General features: G+C 33.5%; 1 protein-coding gene, 1 long non-coding RNA gene and 4 other non-coding genes across 15 annotated transcripts; all 6 read right to left on the reverse strand.

Moving 5' to 3' along the window:
• Window positions 1-1943: 1943 nt before the first annotated feature.
• Window positions 1944-23530, reverse strand: LOC127084377 (uncharacterized). Of its 10 annotated transcripts, none has more exons than XR_007788692.1 (6): window positions 23200-23530; window positions 21320-21402; window positions 21057-21233; window positions 14780-16561; window positions 2531-2692; window positions 1944-2434 (listed from the first exon to the last, which is right to left on the reverse strand). XR_007788692.1 is itself a non-coding variant. In XM_051024816.1 (5 exons), exons 2-5 carry the CDS (start codon window positions 21062-21064, stop codon window positions 2315-2317), a joined length of 456 nt encoding a protein of 151 aa, XP_050880773.1. In that variant the 5' UTR covers window positions 21065-21233; window positions 23200-23527; the 3' UTR covers window positions 1944-2314. The 10 variants fall into 10 exon arrangements, 7 of the variants coding, with proteins under 7 accessions (XP_050880773.1, XP_050880768.1, XP_050880767.1 ...); XR_007788693.1 differs by lacking the exon at window positions 14780-16561 and adding an exon at window positions 2788-2944 and having other exon boundaries at window positions 23200-23524; XM_051024816.1 differs by lacking the exons at window positions 2531-2692; window positions 21320-21402 and adding an exon at window positions 14514-14684 and having other exon boundaries at window positions 14780-14936; window positions 23200-23527.
• LOC127084380 (uncharacterized) lies at window positions 7974-11224 on the reverse strand. The gene is made up of 2 exons (XR_007788694.1): window positions 10241-11224; window positions 7974-8447 (listed from the first exon to the last, which is right to left on the reverse strand). It is a non-coding gene; the product is annotated as an uncharacterized LOC127084380 (long non-coding RNA).
• Window positions 10106-10193, reverse strand: LOC127090000 (small nucleolar RNA snoR117). Its single transcript, XR_007791544.1, has one exon. It is a non-coding gene; the product is annotated as a small nucleolar RNA snoR117 (small nucleolar RNA).
• On the reverse strand, window positions 10225-10332 carry LOC127089979 (small nucleolar RNA snoR100). Its single transcript, XR_007791524.1, has one exon. It is a non-coding gene; the product is annotated as a small nucleolar RNA snoR100 (small nucleolar RNA).
• LOC127089998 (small nucleolar RNA snoR117) lies at window positions 23064-23152 on the reverse strand. Its single transcript, XR_007791542.1, has one exon. It is a non-coding gene; the product is annotated as a small nucleolar RNA snoR117 (small nucleolar RNA).
• On the reverse strand, window positions 23184-23291 carry LOC127089981 (small nucleolar RNA snoR100). Its single transcript, XR_007791525.1, has one exon. It is a non-coding gene; the product is annotated as a small nucleolar RNA snoR100 (small nucleolar RNA).
• Window positions 23531-24254: the final 724 nt, after the last annotated feature.

Consider the following 24254-nt stretch of genomic DNA (forward strand, 5'->3'; position numbering starts at 1 on the left):
TATTTTTTCTTTTATTTTATTTCATTTATTTCACTTAATAGGAATTACTCTTTCTTAAGTTATTTATATACTTGTGACAATTGGTGTGCAGATTTCAGGAATTGAACCAGAGGATCCTATTGAGACAATAGTAAATCATTTGTCCGTAAATTCGGGTGAAGCTAATGATTTGCCATTGCCTAGTAATAAAGGAAAAAAATCTCATGATATAAGTTTAACCAGATTGAAAGTAAAATTTGAGAGTATTGTTGTTACTGAGGAGAATGTAAAATCCCATGTTAAGGCATACCTTTTATTTTTATTAGGAAATGTTATTTTTAGCACTTCTTCTTTTGACGGTGTTTCTGTTATTTATTTACGTTTTCTTGAAGTACTTGATATAGACAATTATGCTTGGGGGGCAGCTGTGCTTGCTACCCTCAAGGTTTCAATGAATAAAGTACGGAAGGGAAATAAAACGTTAACCGGGTTTGCATATCTTCTAATGGTAAGACATTTATCAATATGCATATATCTATATTTCCTTTAATACAACACAAAAATGCTTATTTTTTGTTTTGTTTTTCTTGTAGGTATTTGCATTTGAACGATTCAAATGCCTTCGCAAGATATTTGATTTTACTATACCGAGTCAATTTCCTTTGATGTTGGGGTGGGCGAATCTAACAAATGAGAATCTTAGGAAGAGATCTATAATGCCTAACATGGCAACTTGTTATGATAAGCTTCGGGAAATGACAGATGAAGAGGTAAGTTTGCTACATCTCAATAGTGAATTGTACTTATTTAGAGTATATAGTTCAATGATTATCTATCTTGTTGTATAGCTTAGCTTAGTTAAGTCTAGATGTTAGTAAGTTAAAAACTCAGTTAGTTAGTTAGTGTGTTAGTCTTCTTCCTATAATTGATATATATCCTGTTAATAATAACGGGGCTGATTTCGAAGATTTAGCAATAATTCAACTTCTAACAATATTTTAGTTTATTAATACTTTATTTTATGTTTCAAAGGTGGATTTGTTCCCTTATAAGAGGGATGGTCTAGAAGCTGAATTGCTCGATCAATTCCAATATCAAAGTTGGATGGTATATGCGAAAGTATATATCATCTGCTTTGGTAATATTGCAAAACATTCTGTACATATTTGTTGGAAACAGTTGGGGTTGGAGTCGGAACATGTGAAAAAACGCATTGCTGATTTTAGAGAAATCAAATTAAAGGAAAGAGGCCCGGAAAAAGATAAAAATTGGAAGAATTTCAACAAATTTTACACGCATTGCAATACGCGGTGGGCGGAAAGGAATATGTTCCTTATCAAAAAGGATCTATTCGTGAATGAGCCAATAATGAATTATGCGCAGGTCTGATTTTTTCTTTGTACACGTTCGTAACCGGCATGAAACACAAATGAAATTTGATTATGATTTTTTTTGCTTTCAATACCGTTGTATGCAGGAGGGAGATGTTGATGAAACTGAAACCGAAGAACCTATACAAGAGAACACCTCCTCAATCTCCACTTCCACTCCTAGGTGTAATTTCCTATCACCTACACCTCAAGATGCATCCACCTCCACTCCTGAGTGTAGCTTCTGATTACCTACACCTCGAGATGAAGTAAGTAAGGTTGCATAACACTTTTGGTTCTTATTACTTTTCTTTGAATTGTTATTTTATAATTGTCATGATATGTTATTGTTTATAAGCACAAACAGAATTAGTAAACTATTCAAAACATGAGAAAATAAACTTTTAAACCAAGTTGTCACTAGTTCTTTGGCTTTCTACGCTTTGTTTTCTTTCTAACACGTAATTCTTGTTCCGACGAATACAGTGTACGCCTACGGGGTTCTGGTCTTAGTACTCCTTCACGATAACCACGATTATAATTCTTCACATTATTATTATTATTATGCTGTCAATTATAAAATAGAAAATCAAATAAAAATAATAAATCTCACTCACCTAAAAAGTATTATTAAATAAATCGAATTTACTTAAATAAATAAGGATCACTCACCTCACCCTCATCATAATTAGGATTGTCAACCCCAACATCTAGATCATCATTATTATTATTGCCAACCTCAACATATAGAACATCATTATTAAGATTGCCAACTTCAACTTCCTCATCATTATTAGGATTGTCAACCTCAACATCCTCATCATTATTAGGATTTCCAACCTCAACATTCTCATCATAAATAAGATTATCATCCATAACATGATCGTGATCAAAATAGTCATCTTGAACATTACCAACATTGTCATCACGATCATGATTAGGATTGTTATCCAAACTTTGGTTCGTCAAAGATAAAAATACCGTAGGCTGTGGAGACATCTGGGGGATAAGACTTCTTGAGGCGTCTGGATGGATAAGGCTTCATGCGACAGAGAAGAGTCGAAGAAGGGGGTCTGAACCTGAACCTGAAAAGCAATAGAAACAATAACATATCATGTCAATTATAAAATAGCAATTCAAAGAAAAGTAATAAGAACCAAAATCTATGCAACCTTACTTACTTCATCTCGAGGTGTAGGTAATCGGAAGCTACACTCAGGAGTGGAGGTGGATGCATCTTGAGGTGTGGGTGATAGGAAATTACACCTAGGAATGCAAGTGGAGATTGGGGAGGTGTTCTCTTGTATAGGTTCTTCGGTTTCAATTTCATCAACATCTCCCTCCTGCATATAACGGTATTGAAAGCAAAAAAAAATCATAATCAAATTTCATTTGTGTTTCATGCCGGTTACGAACGTGTACAAATAAAAAATCAGACCCGCGCATAATTCATTAGCGGCCCATTCACGAATAAATCCTTTTTGATAAGGAACATATTCCTTTCCGCCCACCGCGTATTGCAATGCGTGTAAAACTTGTTGAAATTCCTCCAATTTTTATCTTTTTCCGGGCCTCTTTCCTTTAATTTGATTTCTCTAAAATCAGCAATGCGTTTTTTCACATGTTCCGGCTCCAACCCCAACTGTTTCCAACAAATATGTACAAGATGTTTTGCAATATTACCAAACTTGATCGGAAAAATAGCAAGTGTACTATTTTTACAGATGTAGTAATAAGGAGTTTTATTGGTCTGTGTAAGTTAGCGAGTTTTTGGTTTTGGTTCCTATAATTTTTTTTGTCCGAGTCCCTATATCTCACTTTTTGTATTGGTTTTAGTCCGTAAAGTCAAAACCCGCATCGGATTTTTCTGTGGATTTTAGTTTTAGGGACTAAAAGCAACACAAAAGTGAGATATAGGGACTCAGACAAAAAAAATATTACAAGAACCAAAATAAAAAATTCGCTAACTTACAGAGACCAAAAGACTATTTAAGCCCTTTATTTTTTATAATTCTATCTTATTTAATTTAAGTATATTTAAACTTTATTTTAAATATTATATTCTACTATTTTAATTTTGATTAGAATTAGTTTAATTTATTTTATTGTAATTCTTTAATTTGTTCAAAGTATTCTTAAATGAATGTTGAAATTAAGTGGAATTATGTTGTGTTATTATGCGTACTATTAAAATTGTTGTATTAAGTTTGTAATGAATTTTTAAAAATATTTATTTTATTAAACTGTGAACATATGATTGTATATCATGAAATTTAGTTTCATATTATTAATTTATTTAATAAACAGTTTGATCATATGTTTAATCGGTTGAACCAATTGAATCTTAAATTGAAAGTTTCACCAGTTAGACCTCTGACTCGGTTTTTAAAATATTGACTAAAATATTCTAAAATTTTAAAAACTAAATCATAATGTTTTTCCTCTAATAACACTTTACTCAAAAAATATATTAAACTTTCAAAAGAATCATAACTTCAACACTTGATAACGCCATTGTAGTTTTCTTCTTGCTCTTCCATGAGACCAAATTACCTCATATAGATGTGAAGTAAGCTAATGTCGATCTCTGGTCATGAGCATCGTTTGCCCAATCAATATCAATGTAGCAATCATGTTTAAATGATTATTTTTGGTGAATATTTCCCAGGGATTTTAAGGTTGATAAAGAAACAATTTCAACCTTACTACTTGATATATGACCCCGTCAACATTTGCAACACTAGTGAGCATTTGTGGAGTGATTTTGATCAATTCACTAGGATCAAAGGTCGTGTGATTAGTTTCTCTTGAGTTTCTTCTAGCCTATCACCATAAAATGTTAGCTGTGTGTTTAGTTAAGTTTTCTTGTTAAAAACAGTGTTCGAATTCATTTTCCTACTGAGACAGGAGTTACACTCTAATGCCCTTTGTTAAACATGTGACTTCATACACAAGGGGGTGAATTGTGGATGTTTGAAAAATGATAGTTTAAAACAAATTCATTTTTTAAACTAGAATTCGAAAACATTTCATAAAAAAATGTTTGAGTAGGCAGTGAAATTTTGAATTAAAGAAGTTAAGCGGAAAATAAGAGAGTTAATGTGAGAGAGATAACACCAGATATTTATAAAGATCCAGTCTTAAAGAAGTTACATACTCTTCTCCCCAATAATTGATCTTAAGAGTATCTAATAATCCTTGAGATCTTTTAGAAGGTTAAGCCCACAAACTCCCTTTGAAATTCTGCTTCGTTCGCAAGACAAATGTTAGACATAATGTTTGGGACAATGTGTATAACTTTGCTTATAACATATTAACATGTAATAGGAAATAAATCATAAATGTATAAATAATACAAAGGATTGTTAACCAAATTCATTGCAATGTCGCTTACATCTAGGAGACTTCCAACCCAAGAAAGAAAATCCACTCTCAATAGTATTAGTACAATTAATTTTAGATGAACAAACATTGTTCAATGTCTTTCTACCTAATACCACCCGTGTCTTTCTATTTAGAAATCCCCCTAAATATTAGAACTCCTCACACTTTCTCTTAATTACTAACCCTAGTAATCAACATATAAAACATGTTTAAAGATTGTTGAATTACAACTGAAGTAACAAAATAACCTATATGTCTTTGATATGGAATTTAGGCTCTATATATAACCACAAATAACAACAAGAACAAAGACTCAAATAACAAACTTTAACACACTAGATATTGAACTCTTACACGTCCTTCTTTCGTTGTTAGGATGAATCTTTATATAACAATTCATCTGTTTGGCTTTTCTTCAACGGACATTTCAATTGATAACGACATATTTAATTTGATTTGATCTTTGTTCACTTTAAATATTCATTTAAATTGATTTGTTATTTGTTATAATTTCTATGCTCATAATCATGTCGAGGGTATAATTATTCGAGTTATGTTGTGAAACTCACATTTTGATCGGGAACAGGGTTTACGTTAAGGCTGAGAGAATTCAGGGTTTAAATTATGGTTAAAGGGACATAAGCGAAGAGATTGGGGTTGGTTTCGTGGAGTCTGGTCCCCCACCGCTGCCGGAGGCGGTTTCCAGCGTGGTGGAGGCGTATTCCGGCCAACTGAGATGAGAGAAGATGTCGTGATGTGTTTACTTAATGAGAGGGTTCATTCTCTCTTGACTCTCCCTTGCATGAGTCTGGCATGCCTCGGCCTAATGGTTTTTTCTTTTTTTTTCACACTCTGGTCACTTATTCACCCATAGGCCTAATGTTATTTAATTGATTGTATTTCTTAATTAATTAATTGTTTAAGTAGACAATTAGGTACAATTAGGTTGATAAACACATTAATTTGAGACTTGGCAAAGATTAATCAGTAACATAGTCAAAGGCTTCTTTTAGTGTTTTTAGAATATTAATCTTTCATTTTACAATTAAAACTTCTTTTTAGGATTAACTAAAAAGCAATCAAAATCAATACAAAAAATTTAGTTGATTAGTTTTAATCCAGAAATTAACAATTAATTAAGAGTTTAGAAATATTTTTTTAACACTTTTCATTTTCTTTCTTTTAGGAATTAACTATAACAAATGCATATTAGAACTTGGATTTTAATTGAACTTTTTTAGAATAAAATTCCTGTTCACTTTGAATTTCAATTTTCTTGTTCTTTTTAGAGTATAACGATTAGAATAAAATGAATTTAGAACTTAAGTTTAACTAGATTTTTAGGATAATATTCTTGATCATCTTTAATTAATTAAAATATCAATGATTGTTCTTCTTGATTAATTTTGTTTTGTTTTAACTATGCTAATAGGCTAGAAATTTAGCAATTAATTTTGTCTTTATTTGGTTGACTAATTTTAGATTAAATTGAATATTTAATTTGTTAATTAGTCAATTATTTTTTACTCTGATTATTCATTTGAATTTATGATTATTTTGAATGATTAATTGGTCAATTGTATCTTTGGTGACCAATTAATTAATTATCATAATTTAGGTTATGTATCATTTATTCATTTAAGTGTGATTTTTCTCGATTAAGTAATTTTGACCTAAAAGTTAATCAATTTTAAAAGGCAAAGATAAAAATCTTTGATCAAACGTCAAGTGGTCTATTTTTCCAAATTTAATTTAAATTGAATGCAACGTCGAGTACCTCTCCTATTTAATTCAAATTATTTTGTAAACTAACTTCAAACACTTGATCTAACGTCAAGTCATCCATTTTAACAATCATTTTCATAGTATATTGGAATGAAAAAGAAGGTGATTATGTTAGACCTCTTCCCTTCCCAAATACTCAAATATTATTGTAGAGCTCTCTGTTTCGGTATTTGTCTTCATAACATGGTAAGTAAACGAATCTTGATTCGACTTACACTTTTTTCTTAAATACTTTTGGATGAAAAGAGAGCGATTGAGCTTAGACCTCTTCCTTCCGGACATTTGAATAATGATGTAGAGCTTCATTTTGAATGCATGTCTCCATTTAAAAACAACCTAACTCATCAAGTTTCTTATTTTCGCTCATGTGTGACTTTGAAAACCTTTTCAGAAATGAATGTGTTTTAGTCATTCCAACACGGAAGAAACAAAGACTTCAGCCTCCAAGAATGAGTATCAAGTAAAGGTTTAACCGCTCAAATGCGATCTAGTCACATCTCTAAAAGCGAACAAACTAAAAAATAACAAACTTTTTTTTCTTTTTTCCTCATATAATAAGTAGAAGATCGTAAACGATGTCACGCTTACATTCAATCATGAAACTAACTAAATGGGTCTTGTTGAGTACAAAGGATGTGAGGAGTGTTAATACTTTGCCCTTGCATAATTGACTCCCGAACCCGAATATGGTTGTCACGACCATTTCCTTTAGCTTTAGCGGATTTTATTAGATATTTTCTCGTTCCTTTAGAACAAATAAAGATCGGTGGCAACTTTGTTGTTATTCCGAGTGTATGATACGCTTGGGTATTTTTTGCACCTCGACACTCTTTAGCGGGTTTTGATTATTTACTTGATCATGGTGGTTATAGACGTTCGATGAAGTCCTGTTGATATATTTTCAACCATATCTAATGATGAAAACCATTCTAAAATTATCTCAAGCCTCGTCAAAAAGAAGATTCAAAATTCTAGTGAAATGTTAAAGTCAAATATAATGTAGCAAAGAACTCGAAGCTTTAAAGTTTTGAAAGAAAATAAGTGTGAAAGCTTGTCGATCTCAATGACTGCAAGTTAATATTGAGTTCAACTCATCGTTCAATTAAACAAAAATTATAATTGGAGTTTTTTAATTTAAAATTGAAAAAATAAAGGCAAAAGAAAATAATGATAAAAAATAAGGGGTTTGAAGGTAAGAGAAACAATATCAGGTGTATGATTTATCCATGTAACAACACCGAGTCACTCTTGTATCAAGAAATATCAATTACTCTTTCTCAGGGGTATTAAGGTGAAGTTAAGCTTTATTATATCAAGAATGCTCCGATTCATACATGATATCCCTAGTCCTAGGTGATATCTACTGCAGAGTAACCTTATTACCAATGGCAGTCCAACCTAATTGATAACCATCACAATTAGTATGAAAGAGAAAGCATTAAACACATCAAACAGTTACCATAAGAATAATATTATAAATGCAAATATAAACTCAAAGTCATTACAATTCTAAATCAGGGATATCCCCCTAACATTGAATGATTTAGATCTTCAATGGCTTCCGCTCTTGTAAAAACTCTTCTCATATAGTGAAAATCTCTTGGCGGAAGGTGGAAATCTCCAAAACATCCCTGCAACTAAAGTCTGCTGAATTCTAATATAATGAAAATCTCTTGGCGGCTGTGTCAGGCCATTATTTTGTTATTTCCTTGCTAACACACCCCAAGTGACCTGACACGACCATGTTAAACTGACACGGGCGATCGTGTCAAGCCACAATTTTGGGCATTTCTTATACTTTCTTGGCATTCCTTTTGACACGGCCCGTATCAGGTGACACGAGTGGCGGTATCAAATAATTCTTCTTCTTTTTTAACGTCAAAACTTTCCACTTTCTTGCATTGAGTCCATTGGATCTACACCGTGGACCTGGAGAACATAAAGACGACAACCAAAACTAAAGCGTAACATCACGAAAACACAAAATAAAACTAACCATTAATAAAATTACTTTAAGAACTTACAATGAAAGTTAACTTTAAAGATACGATAATATATACACACTTCCTAATAAATTCACTCATTTAATTATATGCTATTTATCAAATAAATATAAACATTTAAGAGACCAATACCACTTACATTGTATATCTTTTATATATATTTATTTACAATCACAACATGATATTTATTTTTACTATTACAATATAAAAAGGACATCATAATTAAGATGTGAATATAAATACTCCTTTCATCTCATAAAATATCAATACAGCATTTATCCAATCATTTTCTTAAGAAAATACTAAACACTATGAAAAGGTAAGTCCCTTATTAATTTTGCTAAAATCACTAAATACAAGTTCAAATAAATCTAAACTAAATTTTAATTTAATATATGTTTGAATATCATAAATTAAATTGAATAGAATGGATTTCAAAAGTGTCTCTTTTATTTCCCCACTTAAAGTTGTCTTTTATTTCCTTCCATTTAAATTTGTGAGATTTTCTAGGTATAGATTTTATAGGTGTTTAGCTTTGTATCGAACGTAATGCTATTAAAACTCTATTAGAATTGAGGGATACTCCTTATGCAATATCAAGAGATAAGCCCAAGAACTAAATCATTATGGAATATCAAATATCACTACTTTATCTCTCTATTATTCAATCTCATGCGCAAAAGCAAAAAAAAAATAAAAGATCAAGAGATAGGCCAAAAATCTAAATCTCTGGAGTCTCTCTAAACTTCATTTGTTAATTTTTCGGTCACACATAACTCCTTCATATTTTAATCCTTCATTTTCCAATGCTGTTATCCCTAATAGATAATAACACCTATTGCATTTTAAGCAACAACTTTAATTTAATCCAACTTCTTAATGGCACAATTATTAACCCTCTGTTCTTCATCGCAGTTGTTTCATCTCAGTAGTAACTTCACATTCCAGGGAACCCTCCAAAACTAATCTAATAATAAAAAGGTAAAAAAATGGGGGGAAAATAACCAAAAAGATTTAGCACGGTCCCTCAAAATAGTCTGTCCATTTAGAGCACAAATAGCCAGCATCAAAATTCAAACGATTCAATGGATGACTCCCACTAGTAAGTATCTAAAATTCTAATGTAATTCAACAAAACCTAATATAAGCATAACTTACATCAGCATCATAAACTTTTCAAGCCCTTAAAGATTAGGTATTTCCGATTAATAAACACAGAAATGGACGAACAATAACATGAAATTGCAAATGCTTGAAAAATGCATTCAACGCACAAATAGCGATTATAAATAGAAGCTTTCATCAAATTCAAAAAAAAAATAAAAGAACTACGGAAAATAATACAAAAATAAATTGAACTCAATAGAGCACCGTTATCTTGTTATAAAAAAAATGTAGGAACATCTGGAAGCATGGGCCTAAGATGACAAATGCACAAAAACTTCCGTTCCTATTAGTATCGGCAACGTACAGCACTGAAATCGCTATAGAAAAGCAAATCAGAGACTCTAAATTGTTGCCTATTCATTCTGAAGAAAAATCATAACGTCTTAGAAAATGAAAAAAGGACAAAATCAGGTTAAACAGCCTCAGATTAAAGAATGGTGTCTCAATCAAAGAACTCTAAAAGAACTCTCAGATGGTACGGACAAATATTCATACATCACAGGCAAATTGAAAAATTAGAAACGGAAAAGGAAAAGAAATGTAGGTCGTTACCAGGCCCTCAAATCAATTCAGGAATCAGAGAGAGCAGACATGCGGACCTAACGATATCAATTTGCGTGCACACAACCATGATTCCTTCATTTTCAAATCCAGACCATCGGCTTATTGTGCACGCATCCATGAATTGTTCTAAATTATCAACATATGCAGCAAAATTAAATAGACATGAGAATAGAGGAAAACGATTTGGAATTAGGTGTGTGAAACCACGCGGCTGCTGCCATGGAAGCTAATTGATTTGCGTTTAGCAGCAGAATTGAGACGGTGAATTTATATAAGGATGAGGAAGAAAACGTTCTAGGGTTTGCCGATTGAAAGGGTCAAAAGTCAAGTTTGGGCTACTTGTTTTCTGAGTTTAGGCCTTACGATATTTGGCCCAATGGAAAACTATATGTTACTAGCACCACCCATTTTCACATTCTCGCTGCTAAGTTATTCTTCTTGAAAATATCTCAACTAGTTCAACTAGTTTATTTTTCATTGAGAATCCTACAAAAGTTAAAAGGGTACGTTTATTTTTCATTGAGAAACATAAATGTACATTGGTTTTGTCTTGGTCTGTTTTGAGTTTCTCAGCTTTGAATAACAAAGTTAAAGGGTAGAATAAAATCAATCTTTAAGAATTAGACAGTAATGACAGTAGATGTAGTTTGTGGAAAAATTTGCCCCATGAACTTTAAGCAACCGCCACTCTAGATAATGAATAGAATCATTCTCTGCATATTTAAATCACGAATTCCTAAAGATCGAAAAATTGATTTTGAAGCAATTTCTCCACATCTGCCCTTCTCTGCATATTGATTTTGCAGAGAATTGATTTTGTAGAGAACTGTACTATAAACAACCTAATCACGTCAATTATAGAAATATGAGTATAATGTTGTCATTTGATGTGTGATAATCTACTTTTACAGAATTTTGTCATGTCCGGATTGCGTTGGGTCTAGATTTATGCACAGTAATCTCATCGCCTGGTGATCAAGGACACTAACGCAACCTTAGATACAAAGATAAGTGGCATATCATTATCATCAAATGATTAGTGTTTTATAATATCATTATCATCAACTAATTATTGTCTCGTGTTTCTAAACATAAACAGTGATAACGGTACCGTTTTGTCGCGGCAATATTCGCGGTCACGAACCGTTTTTTAAAACCTTGCCTATATTCATAAGTATCTTGTCACATGATTTATGAAGTTTAGTTAATTTGAATGACTCGATTCTGTTAAAAAGGATAGAAGTTGTCTCTATTAGCAACTTAGCAATGATGTTAGGTAAACTAGTAGTCTAGTACACCAAATAACACCAAACAAGTCTAGTACACAACAACAGCTAACTGCAATTTAATTACATTTTATTTGTATGATTTTTTATCATGCCCTCAATGCTGAATACATATTAAAACAATTCCCTTCCAAAATCAAATGAATTTGTACCGGTACCCAAATGGATCCCGAAATGGCTTTAGTCGATATCTCTAGTTTTTCGATGCACTTAAACAAGTTTATTGGTTGGACTGTACATCCTAGAGTAAAAGAGGAAGTGGAAAAAACTTGTTTCAAATATTTTATGAGATTCCCCACGGATAAAGTTAAAATCCCCAAGCAAATGATCGCCGATTTACTTCGCTTTTATGATTACGAAAAAGAATACTTTGTGTTTGGGGATACTAAAGTTGATCTTGGTCTTGAAGATGTAATGTATATCACAGGACTTCCCATTGATGGGAAATAGGTATATTTTTTCTTTTATTTTATTTCATTTATTTCACTTAATAGGAATTACTCTTTCTTAAGTTATTTATATACTTGTGACAATTGGTGTGCAGATTTCAGGAATTGAACCAGAGGATCCTATTGAGACAATAGTAAATCATTTGTCCGTAAATTCGGGTGAAGCTAATGATTTGCCATTGCCTAGTAATAAAGGAAAAAAATCTCATGATATAAGTTTAACCAGATTGAAAGTAAAATTTGAGAGTATTGTTGTTACTGAGGAGAATGTAAAATCCCATGTTAAGGCATACCTTTTATTTTTATTAGGAAATGTTATTTTTAGCACTTCTTCTTTTGACGGTGTTTCTGTTATTTATTTACGTTTTCTTGAAGTACTTGATATAGACAATTATGCTTGGGGGGCAGCTGTGCTTGCTACCCTCAAGGTTTCAATGAATAAAGTACGGAAGGGAAATAAAACGTTAACCGGGTTTGCATATCTTCTAATGGTAAGACATTTATCAATATGCATATATCTATATTTCCTTTAATACAACACAAAAATGCTTATTTTTTTGTTTTGTTTTTCTTGTAGGTATTTGCATTTGAACGATTCAAATGCCTTCGCAAGATATTTGATTTTACTATACCGAGTCAATTTCCTTTGATGTTGGGGTGGGCGAATCTAACAAATGAGAATCTTAGGAAGAGATCTATAATGCCTAACATGGCAACTTGTTATGATAAGCTTCGGGAAATGACAGATGAAGAGGTAAGTTTGCTACATCTCAATAGTGAATTGTACTTATTTAGAGTATATAGTTCAATGATTATCTATCTTGTTGTATAGCTTAGCTTAGTTAAGTCTAGATGTTAGTAAGTTAAAAACTCAGTTAGTTAGTTAGTGTGTTAGTCTTCTTCCTATAATTGATATATATCCTGTTAATAATAACGGGACTGATTTCGAAGATTTAGCAATAATTCAACTTCTAACAATATTTTAGTTTATTAATACTTTATTTTATGTTTCAAAGGTGGATTTGTTCCCTTATAAGAGGGATGGTCTAGAAGCTGAATTGCTCGATCAATTCCAATATCAAAGTTGGATGGTATATGCGAAAGTATATATCATCTGCTTTGGTAATATTGCAAAACATTCTGTACATATTTGTTGGAAACAGTTGGGGTTGGAGTCGGAACATGTGAAAAAACGCATTGCTGATTTTAGAGAAATCAAATTAAAGGAAAGAGGCCCGGAAAAAGATAAAAATTGGAAGAATTTCAACAAATTTTACACGCATTGCAATACGCGGTGGGCGGAAAGGAATATGTTCCTTATCAAAAAGGATTTATTCGTGAATGAGCCAATAATGAATTATGCGCAGGTCTGATTTTTTCTTTGTACACGTTCGTAACCGGCATGAAACACAAATGAAATTTGATTATGATTTTTTTTGCTTTCAATACCGTTGTATGCAGGAGGGAGATGTTGATGAAACTGAAACCGAAGAACCTATACAAGAGAACACCTCCTCAATCTCCACTTCCACTCCTAGGTGTAATTTCCTATCACCTACACCTCAAGATGCATCCACCTCCACTCCTGAGTGTAGCTTCTGATTACCTACACCTCGAGATGAAGTAAGTAAGGTTGCATAACACTTTTGGTTCTTATTACTTTTCTTTGAATTGTTATTTTATAATTGTCATGATATGTTATTGTTTATAAGCACAAACAGAATTAGTAAACTATTCAAAACATGAGAAAATAAACTTTTAAACCAAGTTGTCACTAGTTCTTTGGCTTTCTACGCTTTGTTTTCTTTCTAACACGTAATTCTTGTTCCGACGAATACAGTGTACGCCTACGGGGTTCTGGTCTTAGTACTCCTTCACGATAACCACGATTATAATTCTTCACATTATTATTATTATTATGCTGTCAATTATAAAATAGAAAATCAAATAAAAATAATAAATCTCACTCACCTAAAAAGTATTATTAAATAAATCGAATTTACTTAAATAAATAAGGATCACTCACCTCACCCTCATCATAATTAGGATTGTCAACCCCAACATCTAGATCATCATTATTATTATTGCCAACCTCAACATATAGAACATCATTATTAAGATTGCCAACTTCAACTTCCTCATCATTATTAGGATTGTCAACCTCAACATCCTCATCATTATTAGGATTTCCAACCTCAACATTCTCATCATAAATAAGATTATCATCCATAACATGATCGTGATCAAAATAGTCATCTTGAACATTACCAACATTGTCATCACGATCATGATTAGGATTGTTATCCAAACTTTGGTTCGTCAAAGATAAAAATACCGTAGGCTGTGGAGACATCTGGGGGATAAGACTTCTTGAGGCGTCTGGATGGATAAGGCTTCATGCGACAGAGAAGAGTCGAAGAAGGGGGTCTGAACCTGAACCTGAAAAGCAATAGAAACAATAACATATCATGTCAATTATAAAATAGCAATTCAAAGAAAAGTAATAAGAACCAAAATCTATGCAACCTTACTTACTTCATCTCGAGGTGTAGGTAATCGGAAGCTACACTCAGGAGTGGAGGTGGATGCATCTTGAGGTGTGGGTGATAGGAAATTACACCTAGGAATGCAAGTGGAGATTGGGGAGGTGTTCTCTTGTATAGGTTCTTCGGTTTCAATTTCATCAACATCTCCCTCCTGCATATAACGGTATTGAAAGCAAAAAAAAATCATAATCAAATTTCATTTGTGTTTCATGCCGGTTACGAACGTGTACAAATAAAAAATCAGACCCGCGCATAATTCATTAGCGGCCCATTCACGAATAAATCCTTTTTGATAAGGAACATATTCCTTTCCGCCCACCGCGTATTGCAATGCGTGTAAAACTTGTTGAAATTCCTCCAATTTTTATCTTTTTCCGGGCCTCTTTCCTTTAATTTGATTTCTCTAAAATCAGCAATGCGTTTTTTCACATGTTCCGGCTCCAACCCCAACTGTTTCCAACAAATATGTACAAGATGTTTTGCAATATTACCAAACTTGATCGGAAAAATAGCAAGTGTACTATTTTTACAGATGTAGTAATAAGGAGTTTTATTTCCAAGTATCGATCTCAGAGATTGCGTAGGAAATACTTATTTTATTTTGATTCTATCAAAACAAAAAGATAATGGTTTGGTTGTTTTTGGAATTTAAACAATAAACACAAAAGACAATAAAATATAATTGATTAAGATAAAACATGCTAGGGTGAGTGGTTGATTTAACCAGTTATGAATTCAGTCAAGATTTCTTTAATACACATGAAATAGTCAATTACCTAACCTCAGAATGTTCTTCCTTAAGTCCTTAAAGAAGAAACTATTAAACTACCAATTTTTATCAAAGGTCCATTCAATAAATTCTTGGTTTTAATCATAAACAATATCGAGGTTTTCGGTGATTTACAAAAGTTACTAGTCCTAGATGAAGCAATCATAAACCTAATTGTGTGAAAACCCTAACAATCACAATCCTGTTATTGATAGTCGTAGATCAAATTGTATTTGTCCGATACAAAAGCATAATAACATCATACAATTGAATTGAAATATGTAACAAGGTAATAAGGAAATCATTTGTTTAAATTCATAACATACGATCAAATCAGGACCACCCCCCTAACATAGGGGGTTTAGCCTCTCATAGTATTCAAAGAAATCATAGTATAGAAATTAAACATTACAAAGAATCAGGAGATTTTGATCTTCAATAGGTGATGCCCTTGAATCTCGCCGTCTTCGAATCCTCCGTAATAGCTATCTCTTTAGTGCAATGTTTTCTTTCGTACGTCAAAAAGTGTCTTTTCCTTTCTCTCCAAAGCCCTTCTAATAGTTTCAGATGGATTTTCCCCAAGCAAAAAGTCCAAACTACCCTTAATGAGCAGAATAGATCCACGTGACAAAAATTTAAGTTTCTAAGTCACGCCCATCAACACGGGCCGTATGGATTGACACAGGTGCCCGTGTGTGCTCTCCAAAATGAGTACTTTCAGATCAAGCTACAGAGGCTTCAACACGGGCCGTGTCCCTACACACGGGAAGTGTTGTTGCACACGGGGGCCCGTGTTGACCTGCTGTATCTTCATATTTTTGCCTTTCTGAGTATCCACAATCCCACTATTAGTTCTTTTAAACCTGTGCAACGGCCTGTAACAATAACACTACCAAAACGAAGCATAAAAGAGACATTTTTGACATAAAAATGTAATAAAATGAACTGCGATAACAAACTAACAAAACATGATAAATGACTCTGAAACAACTAAAAACAAACACAAATCTTACTAAAGTGATGAAAATATGTCGGATTAATGGTGGGAATTCAATGGAAATGGTGACCGATCACAACCCCAAACTTGTCTCATTACTTGTCCTCAAGTGATGTATTGAATCCAAACAAAGGTCACCCACAAATTCATTTCCCACGATGCAACCTTGTCCTTCACAATTTGTGTTCTTCCTTTCCAATCAAGTTTCCGATATCTCCGACTCAGACAATCCGCCACATTTCCACATCAGAAGTCTCGTTACCTGCAAGCTTTTTCACACACTCACAACATCTCTCATGGTTAGGGTGTGTACACTCACAGCACAGTATGCAATACCAAACTCTTAAATTTGAATACATTCTAATTTCACGACAACAGCAGATTTCACACACTTTACGAGGTCTTTTAGGTTGTAACGGTGCTTGGGAACGGTGGGATAAACACAAAGATGGATAACAAAGGGTTTTGAACTCGGCATTCATGTTGTGTGATCTTTTTTTTTCCGTGCATCACTTATACTCTGGGGGTTAATTTCACTCTTTTGACTCTTTTTCTACTCACTTCTTTGCGAGCATTTTATAAGTGTTAGAGTCTTAAGTCTCGGCAAGTGCATTTTCTTCTTTTGGTTTTTTCTTTTCTTTTTGGACATACATACATCTCTTCCTTTTGTATGATCACTTATTATGCACTTGCCCTATTTTTCAAGATTATCACCCCAAACTTAGCTTTATGCACATCTTATAACTCACAACAATCATGCCGAGTGATGGAAGAAATGAATGGTTAGTGGTTAACATGGGGTTTATTATGAAAAAAATGGCTAAGACTCAACGGGGTTCACGAAGGGAAAACATATAGATAGGGATGGCTAGAAAAGCCCTGGCTAAACAAACAACTTGCCTCAGTGTGTGTTGTCATGCTGTGAAGTGTCAAAAGGACATACGCAAAATCAGAGTGGTAGAGTCATACCTGACTGAACTCTCATGCTGATGTTTAGTGTCTGTCTTTTTGTATTCTCACCATGTTGGTTAGCCTTACAAGCTCTGAAGCTTCCTCGTGTTATGGGGTTTCTTTTCTGACTCGGTTTTACCATACCGCTCTCTTGGTCTGGTGTCACCAAATTGTGTCCGACTTTACTTTCTCATGGTTGCATCAACTTCCGGAGTGCCTTATCAGAATAAGTATGAGGGGTGTCTTTCATCCACTATCATTGATCCCGGATTCGTCCAACCATTTCTCATCACTTTGTACACACAAGTAAACCACACACAAAAAAAATAAACAAAATAATACGACGACAACAAAAACAAAAGCTCAAGAACAAAAACAAATTGAAAGCGAATTAAAACATGAAAGGAACCCCCCCCCCCACACACACACACACTTGAACTAAACATTGACCTTAATGTTTAAATTCAAATACAAAGGAGACTTACGGTGATTACTGTTGTGGAGGAGGCGGAGGATCGTGCGGGAAATGCAACATCAAACGTTGCATCATGGCTTGCATGTCATCCATGAATGTCCCTTGTCGGAACAATTCCACACCTTGTCTGTCCAATTCCGCACCTTGTCTGGTTTGCTCGGTGCGGAGGGTTCCATTTCAGTTTGGATCCAACCCCAATGGTCCTGAGACATAAAGGAAGATCCTTCACCATGTAGGTTGGAATCCTGTGGGGGTGGCATGCATTGCGCTGCTGGCCTCTCATCTTCTTCCATTTCATCACCTGAAAAATCCTGGTCATATTGAGCATCGTCCCCTACATATGGGGTTGAACTTGTATACAACCAGTTAGCAACATTTGCAATGCTAATGGAACCCGGTGTTGGTAAAGCAAGCACTTCCACATTATGAATCACAAGAGAGTAATAAGTCGGCATGATTGCAATCATTTGTTGATTGACGAGAGTGTTCATGTCGATCTTAGTCTTACCCACCACTGCAGCTTCTTCCAACAAGAGGTGACCATACCCAAAGTGGTACGCAATCTGCGTGATCATACCACCCACAGAAATATCATCGGTACTTGCGTGGCCAACTTGCTTCAAATGATTGGCCGCAATAGCAGTTGCATTGACTCACTCATTATTGGCCATGCAGTGAAGGAAAAATAACTCTCTCTTTGCGGCTACCCCAGTGCTATCACCCCGTCCGAACAAGGTGTAGGCTAACCCCTTTTGTGCATATCTGAAGCACGGGTTATGAATCCCAAAAGCTTTTCCCGAACTTGGGTTGTAGCCACTTTTACCTATAATAGCCCTCCAGAAATCAATTGCTGAAAAAGTGTCTGGGGGGGTTCTGGGTCCAGATACCGGGAGTCTTAGAACACCCCTAAGTTCCTCATCAGATAACTCGTGATCCTCATTGAACAATCGGAAAGTCATCTGCCCATAAAATTCCATCTCTGAACAGGTCCACCTTCGTCTCATCTTAAACTCAACCGTACTTAAGAATTCAAGTGTGATACGTGCGAAGGTCGGTGCTTCGAATTGCATGAATTCTAACATACCGATGTTGTGAAACATGTGATGCACCTCTTCCTTTAAGCCTAACTCATCAAGTGTAGCATCACACATATAGCGTATAGGAATGAGCTTACGTTGAGCAAAAATCACATACCTATCTTGGTGATCTGGTCGTTCAAACAAAATGCCATGAGGATTCGGAGTGCGTCTAGCACGTTGCTTCAGCCGGGAAGATGTGGTCACATCCTTTCCTTTGCTTATACGCTTTGGGGGCATAATGGGTACCTCCAAAAATTCCTCAAAACCCAAATAACAGATTAGTGAAAACGGCCACCGTCATTGGGTAGAGGACAGAGAGAGGAACGGTTTTCGTGAAGGGGGGATGGGGTTTTAATGAGTGGAGCTTGGTGAAAAGTGGAGCTTTAGGTGATGGAGACTAGGTTAACAATGGAGGAAGAGGGAGTGAGAAGCTTGCACAATCAGAATAAGTGGTGGAGCAGAGATATAATGCCAAGTGGGTCCCACCATTAAAAGCAACAAATGATGGGACCCACTTGGCATTTTCTTTAAATATTTTTGAATTTTGTTGGGAACCCTCCTTTATGTCTCAGGACTAGTGGGGTTGGATCCAAACTAAGATGGGAACCCTCCGCACCGAGCAAACCAGACAAGGTGTGGAATTGTTCCGACAAGGGACATTCATGGATGACATGCAAGCCATTATGCAACGTCTGATGTTGCATTTCCCGCATAATCCTCCGCCTCCTCCACAACAGTAATCATTGTAAGTCCCCTTTGTATTTGAATTTAAACATTGAGGTCAATGTTTAATTCAAGTGTGGGGGGATTTTTCCTTTCATGTTTTAATTTGCTTTCAATTTGTTTTTGTTCTTGAGCTTTTGTTTTTGTTATCGTCATAGTATTTTGTTTGTTTTTTTGTGTGTGTGGTTTACTTGTGTGTACAGAGTGATGAGAAATGGTTAGACGAATCCGGGATCAATGGTAGTGGATGAAAGACACTCCTCATACTTATTCTGATAAGGCACCCCAGAAGTTGATCCAACCACGAGAAAGTAAAGTCGGACACAATTTGGTGACACCAGACCAAGAAAGCGGTATGGTAAAATCGAATCAGAAAAGAAACCACATAACACAAGGAGACTTCAGAGCTTGTAAGGCTAACCAACATGGTGAGAATACAAAAAGACAGACACTAAACATCAGCATGAGAGTTCAGCCAGGTATGACTCTACCACTCTAATTTTGCGTATGTCATTTTGACACTTCACAGCATGACAACACACACTAAGACAAAATGACATCTTGTAACTCCTCATACATGCTAAGTGATGGAAGAAATGAATGGTTAGTGGTTGTGAGTTACAAGATGTGCATAAAGCTAAGTTTTGGGTGGTAATCTTGAAAAATAGGGCAAGTGCATAATAAGCGATCATACAAAAAGAAAAGATGTGTGTAAGTCCAAAAAGAAAGAAAAAACAAAAGAGAAAAATGCACTTGCCGAGACTTAAGACTCTAACACTTATAAAATGCTCGCAAAGAAGTGAGTGGAAAAAGAGTCAAAAGAGTGAAATTAACCCCAGAGTATAAGTGATGCACGAAAAAAAAAGAGAAAGAAAGATCACACAACATGAATGCCGAGTTCAAAACCCTTTTTATCCATCTTTGTGTTTATCCCACCGTACCCAAGCACCAGTGTATATTAAGGAAATTTTGACTGATCAACCACTCACCCTAGCATGTTTTATCTTAATCAATTATATTTTACTGTCTTTTGTGTTTATTGTTAAAATTTCAAAAACAAACAAACCATTATCTTTTTGTTCGGATAGAATCAAAATAAAATAAGTATTTCCTACGCAATCCCTGAGATCGATACTATGAAATAAAACTCCTTATACTATATCGGTAAAAATAGTACACTTGCTATTTTTCCGATCATACCATCCAACTTTAATATTGGAATTGATCGAGCAACTCAGCTTCTAGACCATCCCTCTTATAAGGGAACAAATCCACATTTGAAACATAAAATAAAATATTAATAAACTAAAATACGGTTAGAAGTTGAATTATTGCTAAATCTTCAAAATTAGCCCCGTTATTATTAACAGGATATATATCAATTGCAGGAAGAAGACTAACACACTAACTGAGTTTTAAACTTACTAACATCTAGGCTTGACTAAGCTAAGCTATACAACAAGATAGATAATCATTGAACTATATACTCTAGATAAGTACAATTCACTTTTGAGATGTAGGAAATTTACCTCTTCATCCGTCATTTCCCGAAACTTATCATAGCAAGTTGCCATGTTAGGCATTAAAGATTTCTTCCTAAGATTCTCACTTGTTAGATTCGCCCACCCCAACATCAAAGGAAATTGACTCGATATAATAAAATCAAATATCTTGCGAAGGCATTTGAATCGTTCAAATGCAAATACCTACAAAAAAAACAAAACAAAAAAATAAGCATTTTTGTGTTGAATTAAAGGAAATATAGTTGTATGCATATTGATAAATGTCTTACCATTAGAAGACATGCAAACCCGGTCAACGTTTTATTTCCCTTCCATACTTTATTCATTGAAACCTTAAGGGTAGCAAGCACAGCTGTCCCACAAGCATAATTGTTTATATCAAGTACTTCAAGAAAAGGTAAATAAATAGCAGAAATACCATCAAAAAAAGAAGTCAAAAGAAGAAGTGCTAAAAAGAACATTTCCTAATAAAAATAAAAGGTATGCCTTGACATATGAATTTACATTCTCCTAAGTAACAACAATACTCTCAAATTTTATTTTCAATCTAATTAAACTTATATCATGAGATTTTTTTCCTTTATTACTAGACATATGCAAATCATTAGCTTCACTCGAATATACAGACAAATGACTATTGTCTCAATAGGATCCTCTAGTTCAATTCCTAGAATCTACACACAAATTGTCACAAGTATATAAATAAGTTAAGAAAGAGTAATTCCTATTAAGTAAAATAAATGAAATAAAATAAAATAAAAAATATACCTATTTCCCACCAATAGGGAAATCTTCGTAATCATAAAAGCGAAGTAAATTGGCAATCATTTTTTTTGAGTATTTTAACTTGTTTAAATGCATCAAAAAACTAGAGATATCGACTAAAGCCATTTCGAAATCCATTTGGGTATCAGTACAAATTCATTTGATTTTGGAAGGGAATTGTTTTAATATGTATTCAACATTGAGGACATATAAAAAAACATACAAATAAAATGTAATTAAATTACAATTAGTTATTGTTGTGTAGTGTACTAGACTGCTAGTTTATCTAACATCATTACTAAGTTGCTAATAGAAACAACTTCTATCTTTTTTAAGAGAATCAAGTCATTCAAATTAACTGCATAAATATGTTACAAGATACTTGTGAACATAGGCAAGGTTTTAAAAAACGGTCCAACGGTACCGGTACCGTTATCACCGGGCGATGAGATTACTGTGCATAAATCTAGACCCAACACAAATCGAAATTCTGTAAAATTAGATTATCAGTTATCAAATGACAACATTAAACTCATATTTTTATAATTGAGGTGATTAGGTGATTCTTAGTACAGTTCTCTACAAAATCAATTCTCTGCAAAATCAATATACAGAGAAGGACAGATGTGGAGAAATTACTTCAAAATCAATTTTTCAACCTTTAGGAATTCATGATTTAAATATGCAGAGAATGATTCTATTCATTATCTAGAGTGGCAGTTGCTTAAAGTTCATGGGGCAAATTTTTCCACAAACTACATCTACTGTCATTACTGTCCCATTCTCAAAGATTGATTCTATTCTACCCTTTAACTTTACTATTCAAAGCTGAGAAACTCAAAACAAACTCAAAACAGACCAAGACAAAACCAATGTACATTGGTTAAAAACTGTACGTTTATTTTTCATTGAGAATCGTATAAATATGCAGAGAATATATATATATATATATATATAACAGTATCATTTAAATGTATAAGAGTTCAATTTTAGCAAAACAAACAATAATAATACAGACAAATATTCATTATACAATAAAAGAAAAAGGGTAAACGATGAAATAAGAATTATAGGAACATCTGGAAGCATAGGCCTAAGATGACAAATGCATAAAAACTTCAGTTCCAATTACTATCGGCAACGTACAGCACTGAAATCGCTATAGAAAAAGCAAATCAGAGACTCTAAATTGTTGCCTAAATTTTAGATAAGAAATCAAAATGAAAAGAGAAAAAAGTTAAGGTAAAAAAGCCTCAGATTAAAGAATTGGTGTTTCAATCAGAGAAATCTAAAAGAACTCTCAGATGGTACGGACAAATATTCATACATCACAGGCAAATTGGAAAATTAGAAACGGAAAAGGAAAAGAAATGTAGGTCGTTACCAGGCCCTCAAATCAATTCAGGAATCAGAGAGAGCAGACATGCGGACCTAACGATATCAATTTGCGTGCACACAACCATGATTCCTTCATTTTCAAATCCAGATCATCGGCTTATTGTGCACGCATCCATGAATACTTCTAAATCATCAACATATGCAGAAAAATTAAACAGACATGAGAATAGAGAAAAACGATTTGGAATTAGGTGTGTGAAACCACGCGGCTGCTGCTGCCAAGGAAGCTAATTGATTTGTGTTTAGCAGCAGAGTTGAGACGGTGAATTTATATAAGGATGAGGAAGAAAACGTTCTAGGGTTTGCCGATTGAAAGGGTCAAATGTCAAGTTTGGACTAGTTGTTTTCTGGGTTTGGGCCTTACGATAGTTGGCCCAATGGAAAATTATATGTTACTTGCACCACCCATTTTCACATTCTCGCTGCTAAGTTGTTTCTCACTCCCATCTCACCTTTTCACCATTTTCTTGAAAACATCTTCAAGTGTTCAAGTATACTAATTTTTTATCCTGCACTTTTCTTTTTATCTTTTTATTTTAATAGCTTTGATTTTTTAATTTTTAATTTTAAAAGTCTGTTTTATAATTTTTGAAAATAATGGTCTCTTCATTTTTATAAATGTGACAATGACATGACAATTATATACTTTTCGACTCTAACTAAATAATATGTCACATATGGTTTAATTAAAATTTAAAAATAATATTCAAAGTTAATAATATATGTTATGATTGAGAATTTAATTTATAATTTTTTTTAGTTATAAAATGATAATAATAATTAAAATAATATATTTAATACAAATAAAGAATAAGCAAAAATAATCTAAAATAATACATTTAATACAAAAAAAAAGTAAATCTTCAATAAAAAATATTATTAATTCTAGCTTTATAATTTTTTAATTAAAATTTCTCCTTAAAAAATACAACATCATTAACATTTTCAAAATCCAAAAAAAAAATGAATTTGAGTTTTAATTACATTGATACAAAATAGATTAAAAAAATCATATTTTAACAACACTATCTTTCAATTAAT

Source organism: Lathyrus oleraceus, chromosome 5 (assembly GCF_024323335.1).
Source record: "Lathyrus oleraceus cultivar Zhongwan6 chromosome 5, CAAS_Psat_ZW6_1.0, whole genome shotgun sequence".
Lineage (NCBI taxonomy): Eukaryota > Viridiplantae > Streptophyta > Magnoliopsida > Fabales > Fabaceae > Lathyrus > Lathyrus oleraceus.

Bases quoted from the DNA above. Each gene is read 5' to 3' on its own strand.
- LOC127084377 (XM_051024811.1), bottom strand. From the start codon at position 21,376: ATGAATAAAGTATGGAAGGGAAATAAAACGTTGACCGGGTTTGCATGT. The intron at 2,693-21,056 runs GTAAATTTCCTA...CGTTATATGCAG, and splicing joins GGGAAATGACGGATGAAGAG to GAGGGAGATGTTGATGAAAT. The intron at 2,435-2,521 runs GTTGCATAGATT...ATTGCTTTTCAG, and splicing joins CTCGAGATGAAGTAAGTAAG to GTTCAGGTTCAGACCCCCTT.